We start from the raw sequence: 22,745 nt of genomic DNA, 5'->3' as shown, positions 1-22,745 counted from the left end.
TAAACATTATTTTCTAATACAAAAAAACAGGGGCGTACCATTTTTTTTATTTACAAAAGTATTCAATTCACAGCCTACATGCACATATTAATATGTGCATATGGGCTCTGAGTAAACACTAAAATTAATGGTGTGTTGGTAAATGGCTGTGGATACATAGAATTTGTCATAAAAAAGGGGTTTTTGTTACAACTTAACCACCCTGTAGCTCAACATTTTTTTAATGCGTTTGGGACCTATGTTTCTACGAACTTTTTTTTGAGTAACTATATAATAACAGGTTTTGAATTTTGTCGCAATATTAAGATTACTTACTTTAATATCTAGAAAAATGGTTGGTTTCTTTTTCAGAGCTGCCGCACAATATTTTTAATGAAACCCCTAATACGCAGTATTTACATTATCTGGGCACTCTTCAAACGGGACCAAGGCAACCAATATTAGAGACATATCTATCAACAAAATTTGGGAATCAAAATCGAAGTTTTTCATTGAAATATTTTAAACAGTACACCTGGGTTGAATACAGCACATATGATGATACAGTATTTTGCTTTTGCTGCCGGTTGTTTGCGAATAACAGGCTTCAGAAATTGGAAGAAACTTGCTGAAAAATTATCCAAACATGCTCGAGGAAAATCACATATTGAAAATAATCATAAATATGTAGCTTATAAAGAGTCATTAAAAACAGGTTCTGTCGTGACACAAATATCTTCTGCATATAGAGAACAGGTTAATAAAAATAGGGAATATTTCAAAATAATTACGGATATCCTACTTAACTTATGTCGCCAATGTGTTGCCCTAAGAGGTCATGATGAGTCAGAAGACTCAAAAAATAAAGGTAATTTTAAAGAAATTTGTGAACTAGTTAGCAGGTATAATCCCACATTTAAAGAGCAACATCAAAAATATTTTAATTAGAGCAGTTCTGATATACAAAATGATATTATTAACATAAGTGGACACATGATTTTAACCACCATTTGCGATGAAAGCAAGGATTCACATATGTTCGCTTTGATGGTAGATGAGGCGCGAAGTTTTAAGGAACAGCAACTGTCTATTTGTGTAAGGTATATTAAGGGATTAGAAATTGAAGAGAGATTTTTGGGGTTTGTAAACTGTTCTCAAGAACGTGACTACAAGTCTTTGCAACATTTTAATAAATTATCTTAGAAATGCCGGATTAGAAAATATTCCAATTATTGCCCAATGCTATGATGGTGCAAGCGTCTGGTAGGGTTGGCGGTCTACAAGCGAAAATTAGAGAAATTCATCCATCAGCCATATATATACATTGTATGGCTCATCGTCTAAATTTAGTGGTAACAGATTTGTGTAAGGAAATTGATTTTGTAAGAGACTTCTTTAACACACTTGAAGCACTTTATATACATTTTGCTTCGCCATCTACCCACAGTGTTCTAGTTGATATTCAAAAGGAACTAAATCTTACTAAAGTTGAACTATGGCGCCTCTCAGATACCCGGTAGACTTGCCGAAGTAAAAGCTGCTAAGCCGTAAAAAAAAACTTGTGTGCCATAATTAAAGCCCTCGAGTTCGAGATTCAGCAGAAGTCCGACAAAAATCCTGTAGAAGCAATCGGTTTACTTAATAATATAAAAAGTTCAACATTTATAGTAAGTTTAATTGTTTTAGATGATATATTGAAAATAATGAACATTTTAAGCAAACAATTACAGTCTGAAAAGGGCACTTTAGCAGAATCTACAAATATTATAAACGGTACCATTGCAGCACTGGAGAAAAAGCGTGATGAAAAATTTTTCGCACAATTATGGCTAGACATAGAAAACTTAGCACAACAAAATGACATATGCCTCGATATACGGTCTTCAAAACGTAAAAAAACAGAAAGTATAAGACTTTCTGTTTTTTTACTCAGAAATTAGCTAAATCTGTCTTCAATTTTTTGCAGATGGATTTTGATGGTAGTTTGGAATGCATTAAATTGTATGGAGATACCTTTTTAATCGATAAGGAGCTATTAAAAGCTGAAAAGACCGTTATTGGGAATTGCATAAATAAAAGCCAGAGCCACAACATTACCATTTCTGATATTAAAGATGTATTAAGGAAAGAGACTTTTCCAAATACATTTACCCTTATGCAAATAGCATTAGTTTTGCCAATTTCTTTAGCGTCCTGCGAACGCTCTTTCTCAACAATGAGAAGAATTAAAAATTGGTTTAGGTCAACGATGGGTCAGGATCGATTTAGTTCTTAAGCACTAACCAGTATTGAAAGTGATCTAACAAAGTCATTGTCGCCAGATGAAATTTTAAAAGAGTTTTTAAAAAAAGGAAATCGAAATCTTTTATTAGAGTAGTTATAAGATAATTTTATTGGATTTCATTTTATTTAAGGACATTTTAAATAAATGTTGCTTTTACTATTTTTGAAGAATTATTGCGTTTTATTAAAATGATATTGGTTTTGAAGGTGGCAGACAATGGAGAAGTAATATCTAATTGTCGGATTTGCATTGTCTTAATTAATTTAAACAAAGTTAAACACGACGTTTTGGTTGGTAAGTATCTCCAACCGTTATCAAGTGTAAACTGCTAGTTTACACTTAATATAACATTTTAATATAATAATGGTTGAGATACTTATCAACCGAAACGTCATGTTTAACTTTGTCTAAATTAATTAAGTCCGACAATTAGATATTAAAATGATATTATTTTGAACTTTGAAATTTTTCTTGAAAGCTTAAATTTTTTTTTAAACTAGCGACTTTTGACTTTTGCTATGTATGCAATATACTCCAATACATATACAGAATACATTATGGATATTACAATAAAATTTAGAAACGTGTTTCTTGGATGAAACCTAATATGAAAATAAAAGTAAAACAAATTCATGATATTATGTATACAGTATAGCAAATTAGAATAGAAGCTGTTTAAGACTATTCTTTTTTTTTAATAATTTTAACGGCTTATAAGTGAAACTGAAGGTGCCCACCAAAAAATTTGTTACCTCCGGCGGACTTTTCTTTGATGGCCACCCCCTCACCTCTTCGTGTAACTCTGCCTCTGGATGGGAGGGCTTTAGCCCCCCCATTTTTGAGTCTCTATCTTCGCCCATGTTACAGACAAACGGTCATTAAAATTACAAAACTGGCTTATGAAATGGCAACTATTAATAATTGTAAAATCTCGGAAAATTGGCAAACAAACAAGGAAGCTGGACGCGAATGGTTCCTTGGATTTATGTCCAGACATGCAGAATTAAGTCTTCGCCAGCCGGAAGGGATGTAGCCTCTCCAAAGCGACATCATTCAACAAACACAATGTTGGACTTTTTTTCAAAAATTTGGAAAAAGTTTCAGAACCATGGAAATTTTTACAGCGGGACAAGAATTTATAATTTAGATGAAACTGCCACCACAACCGTCCAAAAACCGAAAAAGATTGTTGCTCAGAGAGGGATCAAGCAGGTATCTTCCTGCACGAGCGCCGAACGAGGTTTACTGATCACCACTTGTTCTATTATATCAGCATCCGGGAATACAATACCACCAGTCATTTTTCCATTCTTCCGGATTTTTCCACGAAAAAAGTTTAATCCTCGAATGACTTATGGAGCACCGCATGGTACTTTGGGATTGGTTTCCGATTCTGGATGGATGACTGGTGAATTATTTCCAAGCCTTGTAAGGCACTTCATTAAACATACGTCCAGCACAAAAGAAATCACGAGAGTCATCTAACGATAGAAGGAATAAATATAGACAAGGAAAATGGAGTGATCATTTTGACCTTACCGCCACATACTTCCAAAAAGCTGCAACCATTAGATGTCTCGGTGTTTTTTCGTTTAAATCATTCTACAATACTGTCTTACAAACATGGCTTTTAGAGCACACTGGGATACCTGTTTCTATTTTTGATATCGCTGGCTGTGTTGCTTATGCATTTGAAAAATCGATGACTCCCGCTAATATCAAATCCGGATTTCGAAAAACTGGGATTTATTTCTTCGATAAATTCATATTTACAGGTGACGACTTTGCAATTAGCAACGTAACTGATAGGAATGTGGATCAAAACAATGAAGAAGCTCAACGACTTATGGATCCAAATCAACCACCAACATCAAAATGCATTGAAGAAAATATAATGTCAGACTCCTTAGTTTCAGTATCAGTTAGTTTAAACACAACACCTACACAAAATCACAAAGATACTTTCGTAAGTCCACAGCAATTTAAAGGATACCCAAAAGCTGAAGAACGAAAAAATCAGAGAAAGAAGAGAGAAAAAGCTAAAATCATCAAAGTATTATCGCCACGGACACCCCAGAAAACCTAGAAGCTAAACAAATGGAGCGAGAAAGAAAAAAAAATGTTAAGAAGAATAAGGTCGTGAAAAGAAAAGTAATCGATGAAGACTCAACAAACGAAGAAAATGAAGACGCGGCGATGCATGTAACCGAAAGTTCCGATGATGATATTGATTTTGTAGGAGAAATCGATCCACCACCACTTCTAGATAAGCTTAATAGAGAGCCAGAAGTTGGCGATTTTATTTTGATAGAATTTATGGACAAAAAGAAAAAAATGTATTATATAGCTGAAGTGTTCTGTAAAAAGGAAGGAATGCGAGGTCAAATTTTTGAGAAAGTCCGTTAAGTATAATAACAGCTTCATTTACCCCGAAATAGAAGACGTCTCATTGGTATGTTTGAAAAACATTAAGATAGTGTTACCAAAACCAGCACATGTGGGAACAACAAAGCGGCAACAATCTTATTTGAAGTTTGAAGTAAATTTTTCAGCTTTAGAAGTTCGTTAAAGCATTATTATCTTTTGTCTTATTGTGGAACATGCAGTATCGGGATGTGGAACATGTGTGTTCCACTAACAGACAACTGTCCTTGCTTTGTTAAACAAACTTTTTTAAATTTGTTTTTGGTTGATGATGTTTGTTCTACCATAAAAACTTATGTTTAGCCTTCATTTATTTTAGTCAAGGTCAATACTTAGCAAAATCTATATTGTGTCTGATTTTGGAACACTCTCCCCTACCTATTATTATTTATAATACTCATAATGAATGCAAATGCTGTTGGTATATTTGAGCTTCTGCTCCTAAGCAGTGATAAAAGCTCTAGTAGTAGGGATGATGAAGAAATGGGTCCTGTGCGTTTTTGTGTTTTTTTCAGTGTGTTTTTTCAAAAACTGAGGTTTGTACCTTTTTAAAAAAATATATAAATACATACCTCCATTATATCAAGATCAAGTCCTGGATTTGAATTGAAGGCAAGTTTATTAAATGCAATGAATTGAATGAAACAATCAAATGATCAAATTTTATGAACAGGAAAAAACCACGAAAAAATCAAACCAAAACTTCATAACATAACCTACAAATACAGGATTTCCGGATATCGTAGATTAAACTCAATATACGTTTAGTCCACGACATTCGTAGGAATAACCAAAGGTAGCGAAAAAAATGATCAGTCGTTTCGAATTGATATTTGCAACCAATTTTTCAGGAACCGCGCTTCATAACCGAACCAAATTTCAGAAATTGTATATAGTTATGGAACGGTAACCGGCACAACTGGAGGAATTAGTTAAGTTACGGAACTTACCCTAAAATTTCAAAATTTTGAAACGCTTGATGACTTATGGTTCGAAAAGGAAACAAAAATTAGCTTAGCAAAAAATTCACTTTTAAATATGAGATTTTCGTGTTTTTACTATACACTGTTTTTGTATACAATAAAATATAAAAATTAATTAGAAATATATCAATGAGCACTTTTCTGCTCCGCCTATGTATCGGTAATTCACCTCCACTTTCCCATATGACTGCGGTTATATTAGCAAGAGAGTAATAAAAGTTCATCTATTCCCTCCACTTAACGATGCAACACGTTAGCATTTTTTATTGAATTTAACAGTTTGTCGGTATTATTTATTATTAAATATTTATTTAAAAAAATGATTACAGTGAAAATTTTTATCGGAAACATTATCCATTGCACCGGTAAACTAAAAATAGAATTATTGGAAAACGGTTTTGTAGCGGTTCAAGGAAGCCAGGTACGTACGATATAATTTTTAAATTTATCTCAGATATAACACTTCTAAGCCAAAACACATTGAAATAAATTATGTATTGATTTATCAGCTGATTCTGAAGGGGCTTTTGTAACACGATACAGTGGCGTACTATTATGATGTACGTTCAGTTTTATTTATGAAAAGATCAATTTCTGCTTAACTAACAAAAAAATAAATAAATCGGGAAAAGCTTGACCTGAAAAATAACCTACCATTACCTATTGGGCAATCTCCTCAAGATTCTAAAGGTATTAAACCTATCGCAGCATTTTACCAGCGGTTTCAAAAATTTAAGGAAGTGATATTTATTATTACTTTATTACGTTTTTAACCTTTTTTAAAAACCTTTTCTCAAAAATCGCAGTCGATGTGTTCGAGTAATTATGAGATACAGATCTAGAATACTCTGCTATACTATATTACATTTCTTACCATTAACTACAAGTGTCGATCTTCAGAGTGTACCACAAGAGTCTATCTTGAGACCACTACTTTTTCCTATTTATGTGGCTGATAAGAAGGACTGCTTACAGTTTTCTAAATTGCAACAATAAGCAGACACACACCTTCTCACGATCCTCGTTCATATCTCCCAAATGAAAATTTACACAGCTTCTTTTTTACCCCCATTGTATCAACAGAGCTTCAAACTACAATAAATGAAATAAAAAACAAATCATCATCTGGTACAGATGGGCTCACTCTCAAAATGTTTTCCAATCTGCCAAATTGCACCTTAATCCATCTAACAAACTTAATTAACAATTCATTCCAAAATGGAGTCTTTCCTACCTGCCTTAAGACTGCAATAATTATTCCTTTGCATAAGGGAGGAGATAAACAACAAGCTTCAAACTATCGCCCAATCGCACTCCTTCCCACTTTATCAAAGATCATTGAACGATTGGTTAAAAAAAGGCTCTTATCGTTTCTGTTTAAATATAAAATTCTTACTCCTCACCAATTTGGATTCTTGAGTAACAAGTGCACAAATGATGCTATGTTTTCTCTCTTTAATAGTGTTTACACCAGTATAAATAATAATCATTCAACAGCAACAATTTTTTGTGATTTCTCCAAGGCTTTTGATTGTGTAAACCATAACATCTTAATTGACAAATTGAATCACTATGGGTTCAGAGGAACGCCCCTTGAGTGGTTTAAATGGTATCTCAGTTACAGAAATCAGCTTGTAAAGGTTGATACGACGAAGTCTTCTTGCAAACCAATAGAATGTGGGGTACCTCAAGGTTCAGTCCTGGGCCTTATTTTGTTTCTGATCTTTATAAATGACATGACCAATCTTAACATCAGTGGCAAAATCGGTCTTTTTGCTGACGATACTAGCTTTACATTGAGCAATCCGGATGCTAGCGCACTACATGCTACTATTTCTAATGACTTAATTACCATTAAATCGTGGTGCGATTCTAATCTTCTGTGCCTAAATGTCTCAAAAACTAAAGTCTTATCATATAAAACTACTATTCAACCCTTTGTACTTAACAACACCAGTTTGGACGTCGTTGAATCTGTGAAGTTCTTGGCACTTAATGTTGACTACTCCCTAAAATGGGACTTGCATATTGATGCCTTATATAAAAAATTAAGTTCAGCATGTTTTGCCTTAGGATCAGTTTCCAGGGAATTAAGTTTTCAAACATCAAGAACAGTTTATTATGCCCTTTTTGAGTCACATCTACGTTACGCCCTTCTATTCTGGGCCACATGCGGTGTGACTCAATTTGAGCGCATCTTTAAACTCCAAAAGAGAGCAGTTCGGTATCTGTTTGGACTTAATAGCAGAGCTCACTGTCAAGAAATCTTTATAAAATATAAGATACTTACTCTTCCCTCTTTATTCATATTGGAAACTATTTGCTTAATACGCAAACATAAGTCAGAAATGCCAAGTAGGCCGTCTCACAATTATTCACTTCGCAACGCAGTGCATGATCTTTATCTGCAAACCCCTCGGTCCGAGTTAGTAAAAAGCTCTATTCTATACAGAGCCAAAAAGATGCATATTCATTTGCCTTGGGAAATTAAATCAATTACTTCTTTTTCTCGATTTCATAACGCTTTGAAGGCGTACTTTCTGGAAAAAGCCTTGTACACTGTGGAGGATTTTTTTCTAGGATAACTTTTTGGGTATCACACACACACTGACTCTTTTTATATCTTAAAATAGAGAATATATCAGTTTTTTTTAGTAAATAAATTGCACTTTCATTCTATATTTAATTAATTTACTGTTATTGACTATTGTGTTTATTTTTATTGACATTTTATACATCATGATGTATATTGACCAGGTACATTGTTTTTGTACAGTTTTGCATGTATTTATTTTGTTTGTATATTTATTTTTTTATTTTGTGTGTTTTGTTTTGTTTTGTTCTTATATGTTTTTTTTTATTAGCTTTGTCTACAAAATGTTGTAATTTTTTGACAATAGAGCAGACGACACTCTCAACTATCTGTCTATATCTGGCTTTTTCCAGGCCAAGCTTGCTTATAGCTCAGAATAAAATTGACAGTGATTTAGAGAATCGTTCTTGAAACTAGTGCAAAAAAAGGATAAAATCTGATGAAATCAATTAACTGAAGCTATACCCGTTATTGCTGAGAAAACAATTTAGGAGTGACTCAAATTTAAGTTTTACATGTAAATAATAAGAGTTATGCAATAAGGTTATGCCGGATTCTGAAAAATCGGGACAAAAATATGCACAATATCGCCAAATGTCAAATTCAAATATTGAAAGTGTGATGTGCTCGATTACGGAGATATTGTATAAGCCAATTTTTTTTAGATAAATAGACTGTTAAAATTACAAAATAGCTGCCAGAGATATTTACTTAATATACCATTTAGAAATCACATAACTCATTATTTAATTGCAAATTTGAATTTAAAATATGAACAATAGAAGAAAAGTAAATATGTGCAATTTAATATACTGGTTAACAATTTTATAACTTGAAATCGCTTTATATCTGGAAAAACTGAATAAAAAACGCTGAAAATAGTTTCTATAAGAGGAAAGGGGGACAAAAACATTTACATAGACAGATACCTTGAAGTAATGATGCCATAGAAAGCCATATTTCAGAAAATTATCTAATAATAAAGCCCACTTTCAAATTCGGCACGTACATTTACAAATGTTTCTTTGCATATAACACGGTATTCCTGAACTATTCTATGCTGGAGTTACTCTACTGACTCAAATCACCGATTTTAGGTGATCCCACAGAAAGAAGTTCAGTCCAGGATCTAGATGGGTATTCAATAACGAGATAACGAGAAATACATAATGAGTAGGTACTCCATTCTGTTAGAATTGTAAGAAACGTTGTTCTAAAGATAAATTTTATGAGTATGTTCTCGTGTTTTTTTAATTCCCGCACTATTAGTGGTTGGATAGACCTCTGTAGCATTTCAGCATACTTACATGTTGCCATTTAAATTGCCGGACCGATAATAGCATCTCCCAATATACCAACCCAAACATTAATTTTCTGGGGGTACTATCCGGGGTACGCCCTTCTCTAAATATGTGTGGATTTTCATCATTCCAGTAATGACATTATTGCTTATTAACGTGCCCATTTAAATAAAAGGTACACTCATCACTAAAGCAACTATTTTAAACTAGTCAAACTTCTGCTGTAATTCTATCTGACATTATTTCACGAAACTGGATTAATCTGTCCGGGTTGTCGTCACCGAGTTATTGCAGTATTTGCTATTTATACGGATAAAACTTATGATATTTAAGTATCTTTCTTATTGATTCACGAAAGAATCCAGCTATAACTGCTTGACTAGTCGATATAGTTGAATTCATTGCAAACTGACTCAGAATTTCAATTTGCGCTGTTTCGAGAATAATCTCAGTTGATTTCTCTTTTTATTTGTGACAGAACCAGTTTCTTCAAAGTTGGCGTTCGCGAATATATTCCAGGTTCACATTGTAGCAGCGTTTTTATTTTTTGGTTGCTTTTATAATGTAATAACTTAATATTATATGAATAGTACTGATCGCAACATCTATTTTAATAGCATTTAATGAAACCCACGGGAATCAGGTTGTTTTTATCTCTCTCTCTCTGACTAACGTGATTTTTCTATCTGTGTCTTTGTCATTGGTCACGTACGCCATGCTCAAGGATCAACTTTTACGTATTGGCATTTCCGATACCGGGCTGTTGTTGCCATTGTTTTTCCTGTAAATTGAATACTTTTGGGATTATCCATCGACGGGGTACCCAGATATTACGTTTTGGCTTTCTTTCCAAATGGTGTGGTCTTCAGGTTAAAAAGTTCAATTGCTCGAGGTTGGGATTCCACCTCAAAGTTACCTCATGGCAACACTAGTCATGTAATGTGAAAGATTACTTTAATACACTTTATAAAAGACCCTCCAACATCAATAACAAGTTAATTTGAGGGTTTTATGCCGGGTTCTAAACCAGGTCTTAAGTGAGATCTTAGGTAAGGTCTTAGGCCAGATCTTAAGCCGAGTATTCAGCGAGATCTTAGTTTTAAGGGCCATCCCAAGATCATTCCGAGCCATCTCAGGTGCTGTGCCCATTTCCCATCATAAATTAGGGCTTTATCAAGATTTATTGCTTCTTTATGTACATTGATTGGACCTTAGTCAGATGTTGTCCTTGAATCTGCACAATGGGTTACCAGGTCAAGGAAGATAAAAGGAACGTGTAAGCAATCTCATGATCTGATTTGTTATTGTTATTTTGATTTTGGGACTAGTCATATTGGCTAATTTATATCATTTGATGGCTCCTTAATTTATTAATTATTGTCTAGTGTCTAAAGTTATTTCTTGGTAATTTACATTATAATGTAATATACATATCTACCAAAATAATAATTTATTCAATACCTTTTAATCTCACTATCCTGATTTACATACGATATTATATACAGGGTGTTCATTTGAAAACTTCCCACCACGGATTTATCGAAAACCACTGTTTAAAAAAAAAACGCCGAAGTACGTCAAGAGGTTTGTCAAGGGGGACAACTTTCTAACCTAAAATTACTTCACCCACTTTCACCCTCTACCCCCAGGTTCATCCCCTTAAAAATTTTAAATGGCAAGTAATAGCTTGTTTAAAAGGTATTTTGAAGTCTTTTATTTTGACGTTTGATTTTTTTAAATCGGTCGATTCGTTTTCGAGAAAATTAGAAAAATCTTTGTTTATCTTAATTTGTTCAGATAGAAAACAAAAACATGAATATATCAGTTTTTATTTCAATAAGTGTTCAAAATGTTGCCCGTTTTTGGCCAAATAATGATATAGGCGATGATCAAATTCCTGACGGACATTTTCAAAAACATGTCAGCTGTCGATGATGCGACGAAGTTCATCCAAACTTTCAGGTTGGGGAATAAACACAATAGATTTGAAATGACACAATAGAAAAAAGTCTAACGGCGTTATATCAGGAGATCTAGCAGGCGATTCTATAGGCCCCCTTCGCCCTATCCATTTATCTGGAAACTTATTCTGAATTGTTCAGCTAAGCTGTACATGATTGTTAAAAATAAGAAGTACTGCTTCGTTTAAACTAAATATTTCATGAGTCCTTAAAATAGATCAAGTCTCGTAACATTTGGTGTCAGTTTATTTGGGATGAAATATTAGAAGTGGGATAAATTTTCGAGCTCTAAGCGTCAAACAGTTTAGAGTCGCGACTCAACACCGAAAAATCGCTAGCGTGAAAGTGTAGATAATTCGCAAATCTCGGCCACCGATAATAGAAGGTAAGGTCTCACAACAGCGTTTTCCAAGTGTTTACAGTCCACTAAATTACCTTTTTTTTCATCGTGAGTTAACTAACTTTTTTATTTTATTTTTTTATTTGGACCCAGCGCAATTAATCAACATTATTTTTGGTTTACCACTAAGTGGAGGGCTAAACATGTTGGTTCAAAGATGTCCTATTTGCACCTGATCATTTATTCCTTTTAAATATGCTCTCGAGAAACTGAATGTTGAACAATTTTTTTAGTGTATACGTGTGTGACCTGATCGTATTTCTTCTAAGTTTTTGTTTCTTCAACTTACAAGTTTTTTTATTATAATTAGTTTCATTTTACACACAAAAAGTTATTCTTAAATATATTTTCTATTTGTTTTGCAGGTATTAGCTCTAGGTAACAGGACAGAGTTGAACAACATTATTGAACAGATTAACGTGCCGCCATGCTCCTTAAAAATACACTATTTAAAAAAATCCCAAATACTAATTCCCGGACTCGTGGACACTCACATTCATGCACCTCAATATCCAAATTGTGGATTGGGATACGACAAAACGCTTATGGATTGGCTTGATATTTATACTTTTAATTTGGAACGGAAATATCGCGATTTAGACCTGGCAAAGAAGGTTTTTGATGCAGTGGTGGTATATAAACAAGATTAAAGTTAATTCATGATACATGTTAAATATTTCGTAGAGAAAAACTCTGGATAATGGTACAACCACGGCCTGTTACTTTGGATCCTTATTTAATGAAGCTTCCTTAGTTTTGGTAGATAGTGTAATTTCGCATGGCCAAAGGGGCTTTGTAGGGAAAATTAACATGACTCAGTCGCCCTTTAAAGATTATGTGGAAACACCACAGGAAACTGTGGATAATACTATTAAGTTTGTAGAGGATGTTTTGGCAAAACAAGTGAATTTTGAAAAATATTTCTTATGTCATCTAGTATTAATAAGTATACTATTTTAGAGTAATTTAGTATCACCAATTATTACCCCACGCTTTGCCCCCAGTTTGGAATTGGAAGATATGACTCAATTAGGAAAAATTGCTCAAAAATATAATCTAAGGATTCAGGTATGTTTTTTTAAAATTTCGTTCCAACATTTCTTACTTATATGAATTTCAGACCCATATTTCCGAGAATCTGGATGAAATCAGTTATGTTAAAGAACATTTTGGCATGTCTTACGCAGAAGTGTATGAGACAGCTCAACTTTTAACCAACAAGGTAAGAAGATACTATGCCTAGAAAAGGGAAAAAATCCTTATAGAAAGTTCCAGACTATTTTAGCGCATGGAATATATTTAAATCAAGACGACATTGACAAACTAAAAAAATATCAAACTGCCATCGCCCATTGTCCAGATTCCAATATTTGCCTAAAATCTGGATTATGTGATGTTAAACATCTTCTGGAACAAGACATCATTGTTGGACTGGGCACAGGTCAGGAGTATTCTTGATTGAAATGTGCTGCCTATTTAAATATTTCCTTTCATATTTTAGATGCCTCCGGTGGTTCCTCACCCTCAATTCGAAGTGCAATGAAATCAGCGTTAGATACATCTATCTCTGTTTCCTTTAACAAATCAAATTATCAACCTTTAAATTATCAAGATGTATTCTATTTGGCCACCCTAGGAGGTGCCAAAGGTAAGTTTTTATGTTGCCTTTCACTGCAGATCCAAAGTTGTCTGGAAATAATTTTTAGCGCTTGCAATAGAAGAAAAAATAGGGAATTTTGAGGCTGGCAAACAGTTTGATGCGCTAATAATTGACGCCAATGTCAATGGCCCAATTGACTATCTTCAATATTGTTCACCATTGGAGATATTACAAAAATTTATTTATTGCGGTGATGACAGGAACGTCGTCTCCGTATTTGTTGCTGGGGATAATCTAAAATCCTTATAGATTATTCTCATGTGAAGGTGCATTTTTATGGTTGAAAACCAAATAAGTAATATATGGAGTGTTTTTTCATTTAATGAAGATGTATTATTAGGCAATAAAATAAGGACCTGTCAATCGGATCATAAATGGAAGAACTACGTATTTGCATTTATCTGTATTTTTAATATTTGGAGAACGAATTTATGAAATAAAAAAAATTGCGCTGCTTCTGTCTTCTTTCTCCTGTATCTGATGTTTTTTGGTGTTATCACCTCTGGCAATTTCCAATTATGTTAAAAGCAAGATAAGTTACTTTTTTAATTATATTAAAAGTATACATAACCAGCGAATATGCCCTATTTCCTCGTCATCTTTCACCCAATCAACACATGGTTATTCTTTGTTCTCTCCTAACCTTTCGATCTATTTGCTATCTCTAACAGGTACATCGAGGGAGAAGCGTCACCGTGCATTTCATTAAGAATTGTGAAAACTCGGAGACCCGACGGTTTCTCAAATCACCCAAATGAGTTGATTGCACATAGAAGTAGAAGCCAATAAACCACACAACACAAATATATAGAATAAGATATATAGCAATAAACTACAAACGAACCAACCAGCTAATGTACCTATTTTTGTAACTAGATAGAAGGAAATGTCTATACCATTGATATATCTACAGGGTGTCCCGCTTCAGATGGATACAAGCCAATATCTTGGTTGTTTGTATATCTTATTCATTTTGGATCTTTTTCCCTTGACCACTTTTTGCCCAGAGTGCACTATTTATTTCAAATACGGTAAATTATATTGAATCTTCCTTACTCAAGATACCTTACTTCTAATTTTGATAACTACAGGGTTTGTCATTTAAATAAGAGAGAATTTTTTTTAAATACATACTTAGGATGCGACAAGATAAACAAGTGGTTTATACAACATAATAATCGACTTATGTTTTCAGATAGCTTTCTTAGTTTTTAAGTCATCTAATATTGGTGGATGAATTAAACTTTATTTTTGATAAAACCCCACAGAAAAAAATCCAGACCTCGTAGGTCATTCTATAAAAGGACTATTGCGACCAATCCATTTATCTTGAAAATATTCATTGAGCCATCTTCTCACAGGTGTAGCATTTTGGATCGTAGTAGGAAGATGGCTCATTACAAGCTTTTAAGATAAATAGATTGGTCGCAATACTAATACCTCTGGATTTCTTTCTGGGGGTTGTTATTAAAAATAAAGTTTGTAAAACCCGTCCAAGAACGTGAACAAATTTATAGAGTAAAATTACAAAAAGTCTTTTTAAGAATTAGGAAAGTTTATGAAAAATGCATTAGTAATTATGCTTACCAATATGTATCTTGGGGTAAGGAGGATTCAATATACCGGGTGGTGCGTCGCTGAGCGGAACATAGGAAAACCCATGTAAATTTTAAGGGGGTCAATTATTGGCTTCCCTGTACATTTTATAGAAAAAATGTAAGATAACTTTTTGAAGAGACCATTCTGGAAAACTTTTTTGTGCAAAGTTTCAAAAAATTTTAATAAGCGAATCTTGAATTATTCAATTAAATGTAATTGCAAAATTAGCAAATTTTCGGTTCAGGTAAAACCAGACACCAGCCACCAGCAAACAATTTGTTATAAGGCTTTGTCAAATCTGACGTACAGCATCTTTGGTGGGTAGATAATACTTTATCCAAATACTGATTAATGGTCCTATTCATTCGTCGAACCAGGCTATCTGACTGTGGGTGTAAAGCAGTAGTTCTCGATTTCAAGCATCTTACAGATGTTCTTGAATAAGCTAGATTCAAAATTTTTTCCTTGCCTAAATGTAGCTTAAAATCCACACTAAATCGGCAGATCCATTCTTTTATTAAAATATCGGCGATGGTAGAGGCTTCCTGGTTTGTTAAAGGGTATGCCTTAATTCAGTTGCTGAAGTAGTCAATTACGACTACGATGTACTGATTCCCTGCTTCTGATTGGGGAAACAGACCGGCATGGTCAAAAGCAATCCTTTCAATGGGACTTTCCACGTTATGCTAACACATCAAAGACTTCTACTTTCTCTGCGACCCATTACTTGCATTTATTATATAATATTTCCTATACCAGTATTTTAAGTCTGCCTGACTATGGACCCAGTAAAATGTTTCCCTTACTTTTCCCTGGATCTTTGTTACTTTAGAGTAACCACATTACACCTTAACACCCTAGGGTATCCTCCTGACACACCGGCATGGAATTCCTCTCGCAACTCCAAAATTCGAGATTTAGGCACAACGATTTGCTCTCTTTCCTCCATCGTGTTTAACTATTTTCCACCGCAGGAGTAGAGAGTTCCATTTTCGTTTTCCTTCTGTCAGCCTGATCAATGGTTTTGCGATGTTGGACCTCCACATAGCGTCAGTAGTAAGTCCTTATTTCCAAGAAGCTGCGTAGGTTATGGTTGTCTTTCGGAACTGGCCAATTTTTAACAGTCTGGATCTTTGCCTTTTTAATAGCAAGCCCTTGATTGGAAATGACGTGACCCAGATGCTGCACAGCTCTTTGAAACAGATGACATTTAACAACAATAATCTAGAACCCCGTCACCTCAGAAACACTTTTAGATTTTGCGGTCCTTTTCCTACCACAATAATGTAACCAAGATAAGCGAGGCAAATCTTCCACGACAGTCCTCGTAAAATCGTTTCCATCAGCAAGCCCTTGGTGTCCATTACGTCCGTCCGATGATCACCTCATCCCGATGATGTTCAAATGTGGATTTACCTGTAGCAAACGTGACTTTTGTTTTACCATGGACATTTTCTCGGCCCCCCGTCGCTGTTCGCAGACGTCATTTTAATTGCCAAGCCTTAGCTGGAGATTTTACTATGTCGAGTTTTATAATTGTCTTTGTCGTCCCTGTATTCAGTAGCCCACTATGAAGGAATCCATACACACACGCGTCGACAAAAACACCGTTGCTATGAGCTTGCTGAATACAGGTCGACAATCGCTTCTTCCCGTAGCGAAATGGAACTAGCGCCTTCTGAATAGTGTCTTCTTATTGGACCAGTTTTGCCACATTTACAAAATTCCAATTTCGTGTTCTGGCGGTTTCGTTTTCTATTAACCTCCCTAATGATTCGCTTAACCGAATCCTTGAAGTCCTTCTCTCCTCGATTTGTATTCTTGGCAAGTTCGAATTCAAGGCCCAGTGTTAGTGCATAGTTGCTAGTGGCTTAGGTGAATGTGCTAGTAACAAGGCCTGCCACATTTCACCATCATGGAGTCCATCGAGGAATGTTTGGACCGGGAAACGTTCTACGACCGTTTTGGCACCGATTCTTCGACTGCTTATGGTAGACATGTTTGAATTGTGACCATAACGCATCTCCAAATTCTTCACTAGGTGGCCGTACACTTCTTTTTCTTTTGGGAACATTCCTTGCAGGCTGGCAGCAGCATCTCCTCTCAAGTAAATGCCGCCAATGTAAAGACAGTGGCCTTTTCCCTGGATGAACAAACATTTGCTTTTCCAGCCGCTTCAAACTGACACAGATAAATATTCTAGGATATAGTATATACCATCAAGACAAGCTTTCTTCTTTTGGTCCACTGCTGAAGGTCTATAACGCACTTCACTGAGAGTGTTGACGCCCAATGTTACAATTTTATTTTGAACAAAATTATTCTTGTATGTGTGTGTGTGTATATGCAGTTTTTCTTAGTCCATAATTTTACAGATATATCCTTCAGCTCTCTTCATACAATTTTTTCAAATTTTTAGAACGAAAATTGTTTGAATTATTTTCTAAAAACTTTGTCCGATTGCTCCCTTGTTGACGGTATATCGTGAAGAAGATGACGTCACAGGAAAATACTGTTTATTAAATTAGTTCGGGTTCACTTTACGAAGGCGCGTTAAAAGAACGGACGTTAGTCAACAAGAATATCACTCAACAAACTGAGTACAGGGTACGAAGAAAAGTTATTACAAAGCTAGTTGTCGAACCCTATAGAAAAAAAGAAACAATAAGGACCAGAAGACATAGATTAAGTAAGTTAACTGAGATATTGAGTGCAAGTTTATTAAATGAACACACTACCGCGAAATAACTTTTAGTTATGGTAGCTTAAACCTGGAACAAAATATATCAGGTATTATGGTGATTGGTGACTAAATTAGAAAAGATTCTATAAAAAAGAAATGAGACTAAATGTCTTTTTGAATATACAGGGTGTCCCAAAATTAGTGGACGAAACGCGAACCCTGTATTCTTTGGTCAAAAATAACCTCACTTTTTCCTATAAACATATATCGGCAAACGCCCTCCAAGGGAGCTACGCCCCTTTTAAAGGGGGCACCTGAAGATGGTTTTTTCCACTTATTTTCGAAACGGGTAAATAAAAAAATTTTAAATTTTGGTATTCTCCCAATTTTAATATGCTGAATTTAGTTGTCATTTCATAATTTTCATTATTTAGTCAGGTGCGTATCATTTAGGGGGTGAGCCTAAAAAAATATTTAAAAAAAATTGTTTGCAAAGTTTTTGTTTTTTTTTTCTTTAAATTTTAAAAATATAAAGCTTTTTACGTAAAAAAGTACCTCTTGGTCAATAACGCTAGGAATTACCATTTTCGAGAAAAACGCATTTAAAAATAACGCTGCATAGTATTATTAATAACAATTTTTATTAAAACTCAATAGCACGCTTCAAAAGTAAATTGACAAATAAAATTGCAAACAGATAAAAATACTAATTTATTTGAGGCAAATGTTCAAACAAGTTTCCGATTTCCTGAATGCATAACCTGTATCTTTTTTGAATGTTTTGGGTCGATCTAAGAATTTCAAATCGGTTTTCTCTTATTTGGCCTGCAGCTGCGAGAATTCGCCTCTGAAGTTCTTCTGGAGTATCAATTTCGGTGGCATAAATAATATTGCACATATTACCCCATAGATCATAATCCAGAGGATTAAGGTCGGGCGATCGTGCAGGCCAGTTTATTGGACCACCTCGGCCTATCCATCTGCCTGTAAAATGATTGTCCAGCCAGTTTCTCACCTGTCGGCTGTAGTGAGCTGGTGCCCCATCGTGCTGAAAAATCATTTCCAGCCGAGTTTCTATGGGAACATCGTCCAGTAAATCTCTGAGATTGTTTTGAAGAAAATTTAAATAATGACGACCAGTTAACCTGTGTGGCAAAATAATTGGGCCTATCAATTTATCTCCTATCAAACCCGCCCATACGTTAAAGGACAATCTATGCTGAAAGTTAGTTCGTCGAACTACTCTCGGATTCTCGATGCTCCAAAAATGAGTATTACGGCTGTTAAAGCCCTTACTCCTAAAAAAAGTTGCCTCATCTGACCATAAAATTTTTTGACGAAGATTTGGGTGATTTAAAATTCAATGACAAAAGTCTACTCGAGCTGGAAAATCTTCTTCTTCTAACTCCTAAACCCTTTTATAATGGAAAGGATGGTATCCTAACATCTTAGTTATTCTTCCAATCTGAAAGTATTTTTAAATATTTTAAATTGCATAGAAAATAAGCCTAAACCTTAGTAAGCCACTAAACATTCCAGTTAGTCGTCAAAAGGATTTGTTTTGGGGTGTTTGATGTTTGTGATAAGACTTATCCAAGTAAATAAAGTAAATAATAATAATAATAGTAATTAGAGTATTTTGAAATGAATTTAATGCGATCCGACGATAATAATTAATAACACCACTATTTATACCAATCTCAATTTTTAGTTATAAGTACTTTAAATTTAATTTTTTGGATAACAAAATAGGTACTTAATTATTTATTTATCATATTTAATTTAACCTACATTTGACTTTGGGATATTGTTAATCTCTTCTAAGGTTCTCAATGATATTTGAGGGTTTTCTTTAATTAAATTCAGTACTTCCCTCATAACCATCATTTGCAATAGGTCTACTTCAAATTTACTCATTCAAGTAAATTTCTATGAATTCTAACAAAAACTTTCCAATGTGGAAGCCTTTTTGCAGGAAAAATCCGCCGATACTCTCGTGCAGCGGCATGTGCGTTTCCATTGCAAAACCCATACATAAAATGAATATCTACTTTTTCACGGGTCGAAAAGTCTTCCATAGTTAAAAAGATATTAACAATTTAAATGCAAAATGAAAACTAATCAATTACAACAAATGGTAATGTCATTATGCAGTGTGTCAATTTTTTCCAAAGCTTGCTACTAAGTTTTCATAAAAATTGGTAGTGAAAATAATACTATGCAGCGTTATTTTTAAATGCGTTTTTCTCGAAAATGGTAACTCGTAGAGTTATTGACCAAGAGGTAGTTTTTTACGTAAAAAGCTTCAAATTTTTAAAATTTAAAGAAAAAAAGACAAAAACTTTACACACAATTTTTTTTTAGGTATTTTTTTAGGCTCACCCCCTAAATGATACGCACCTGACTAAATAATAAAAATTATGAAATGACAACTAAATTCAGCATATCAAAATTGGGAGAATACCAAAATTTAAAATTTTTATATTTACCCGTTTCGAAAATAAGTGGAAAAAACCATCTTCAGGTGCCCCCTTTAAAAGGGGCGTAGCTCCCTTGAGGGGCGTTTGCCGATATATGTTTATAGGAAAAAGTGAGGTTATTTTTGACCAAAGAATACAGGGTTCGCGTTTCGTCCACTAATTTTGGGACACCCTGTATAAAGCGCCTCTGACAGTGCATAGTTACTTTAATATTAAAGCTTAAAAATACTGATAATAGTAGAAGAGTTAATTTCAATAACCCTACGAACCTAGTCAAAAGATGGACGGAGAGAACGCCGTCGGACGGAACAACGACGGAGAGAGAAGAGCAGTGCATTCATTATTGTAAAATTTACAAACAGACAAAAATTAAAAGAGTGAATGATACACGAAAGTATTCTCTTTGAGAAATTTACGATATTTCTGATAATAACATAGCGTAAAAATATAGATGTTCCAGTGTGAATATCATATCAATTTTTTTATTTTTTTTACGGAATTCACTGTTATATGAAGTGTACCAAACGTGTACCAAACTCTTTGGTACACGAGTATCCTGAGTAGCGCCAGTGGTCGAAAAGTGTCTGTGGAAATTTTTCTTTTAAAGTTCTGCAACTTCTAATGTTCGGAAATGACGTGGTTTAGGAGTTGCTTCCACAGACGTGCATATCTCCATAAATAGCAACGTTCTAGGCTGCTGCAGAGGCACTTGATATTCATTATGCTTCTTGCTAAGTGAGTTGAATGTGGGGTGAAATGAAACTCAGCCTTTAGATATTAATACTGCTGACGTTTCGGCATATAATAGGCATTATAATAGACATTATCTCTCCAATCATAAAAGTGAATCTCAGGATGCTTATAACATACAATATTCTTTTTGCTTCTTTTGAACCAACTAATGGATAGGCTGCACATTCTTAGGCCTGCACATTCTTTAGGCCTGGACATTCATTAGGCACCTGCCTGTCGGGTACATTTTGCATGTATAACTCTAAGTGGAATGACATAAACTAATTCGGAAGAGCATTTACCGTGATGGTATCGCTAAAATCCAGTAAGATCCACCACCTCCTTTATATGCGCCAAACTGTCGATGGCTCTAGTTATCTCCGAATCTCCTATACGTATGGACCTTTTCTGGATGAATTTAATCAGCTTCAAGCTATAAGTTGGATTAGACTATCAAAGCTATAAGTTGGATTAGAAGTCTTGCCGAAAAGGTCATTGATAACTTGTGTAGGGGACAAAATGCATCTCTGACGGAGAGCAGTTTTAACATCTGCGAGGTATGTCCATCAACGGCTACCCGGATGGATCGGTTCTTGAGAAAATTTCCAAGTCAAGCAATCCAATCATAAGAATACAGTTTGTAAGAGTTTTGAGTTTTGAACAGTAAGAGGTTTTCACGCCAGAACCCTATCGAATGCCTTTGAAATATTCAGAGCTGTTGCACGGACTTCACCATATTTTTCCATAGGCTCCCCACATAGCAAATATAAATTATATGTAGATGCTACGTAATTTATAATATGCTAAGATATTATAAATTATGAAATATAGTATTAGTAATGGAATATACTATTAGTATGTACAGTGTATATCCTATCTCTGTGACTGTTTCACAAGTCGTTATAGAATATCCAAATACAATTTTAATATTCCAGGATATATAATAAATATCCCTAAAGTATTCATGAAAAATGTTCTGGATATACCATATATATGCAAAATTTCGAATGCATACATTGAAATCTGAGTTGAAGCCATGAATAAAATAAGAAAAGCGTTAAAAAGAATTTTCATGTATCAATGAATGAATGAATGATAGCTAGTGTATACTTTATAAATGGCTTTGATGGCTTCTTCTTCTATATAGCAAAATTACGTCTTGAAGAACTAATTTTTTGTACTTTTTGGTCTATATGACGAGTCATTTTGATGTCCTTAGTTCTTTAAAGTGACGTACACATTCACATCCAAAATCACATCCTAAGTAAAGGCGAAAAGACGTCTTAAACGAAATTACGAAAGACTTTGAGAACTATTCTTAATTTTAAAAAAATACCTAAATTTAAAATATATATTTACCAAGACATTCTTTGGTCAATTTTTGTAAGGAAACATTTAGTACCAAAATACTGACAACTTTTAATGTTAATAAAAGGAAGATAATGATTTTATTTAAAATTTCTTAACTTAAAATTTCAAACTGTCAAAAGTGTGTAATTAAACCAAATAACAAAACGTGAAAAGGACGATTTTCTTTAGCAAATGGAGCTTATGAAGATAGACTGCTGCTGCAAAAAGCCATAAAAAGTCTGCACACATAGCAAAAGCAAGTAAAACAACCACTTAAAATATTAATTAATGCCGGTCGATATTTAAACCCTTAAAA

The 22,745-nt window shown here is 34.2% G+C and overlaps 1 protein-coding gene across 1 annotated transcript; it reads left to right on the top strand.

Moving 5' to 3' along the window:
* The first annotated feature begins 5,858 nt into the window (after nucleotides 1–5,858).
* On the top strand, nucleotides 5,859–13,908 carry LOC126750196 (guanine deaminase). Its single transcript, XM_050459730.1, has 8 exons — nucleotides 5,859–6,091; nucleotides 12,291–12,557; nucleotides 12,610–12,828; nucleotides 12,886–12,993; nucleotides 13,046–13,147; nucleotides 13,201–13,366; nucleotides 13,427–13,573; nucleotides 13,632–13,908. Exons 1-8 carry the CDS (start codon nucleotides 5,990–5,992, stop codon nucleotides 13,832–13,834), a joined length of 1,314 nt encoding a protein of 437 aa, XP_050315687.1. The 5' UTR covers nucleotides 5,859–5,989; the 3' UTR covers nucleotides 13,835–13,908.
* The last annotated feature ends 8,837 nt before the right edge of the window (nucleotides 13,909–22,745 follow it).

The sequence above is a fragment of the Anthonomus grandis genome, chromosome 2 (assembly GCF_022605725.1).
Source record: "Anthonomus grandis grandis chromosome 2, icAntGran1.3, whole genome shotgun sequence".
In the NCBI taxonomy this organism is placed as follows: domain Eukaryota; kingdom Metazoa; phylum Arthropoda; class Insecta; order Coleoptera; family Curculionidae; genus Anthonomus; species Anthonomus grandis.
This window is presented reverse-complemented; position numbering and strand designations above follow the sequence as displayed.

What these genes read in the sequence shown, in the direction of transcription:
- LOC126750196 (XM_050459730.1), top strand. Translation starts at nt 5,990, where the DNA reads ATGATTACAGTGAAAATTTTTATCGGAAACATTATCCATTGCACCGGT. An exon ending in AATATAATCTAAGGATTCAG is followed by an intron (nt 12,994 to 13,045) that starts GTATGTTTTTTT and finishes TATGAATTTCAG; the next exon opens with ACCCATATTTCCGAGAATCT. An exon ending in CATTGTTGGACTGGGCACAG is followed by an intron (nt 13,367 to 13,426) that starts GTCAGGAGTATT and finishes TTCATATTTTAG; the next exon opens with ATGCCTCCGGTGGTTCCTCA.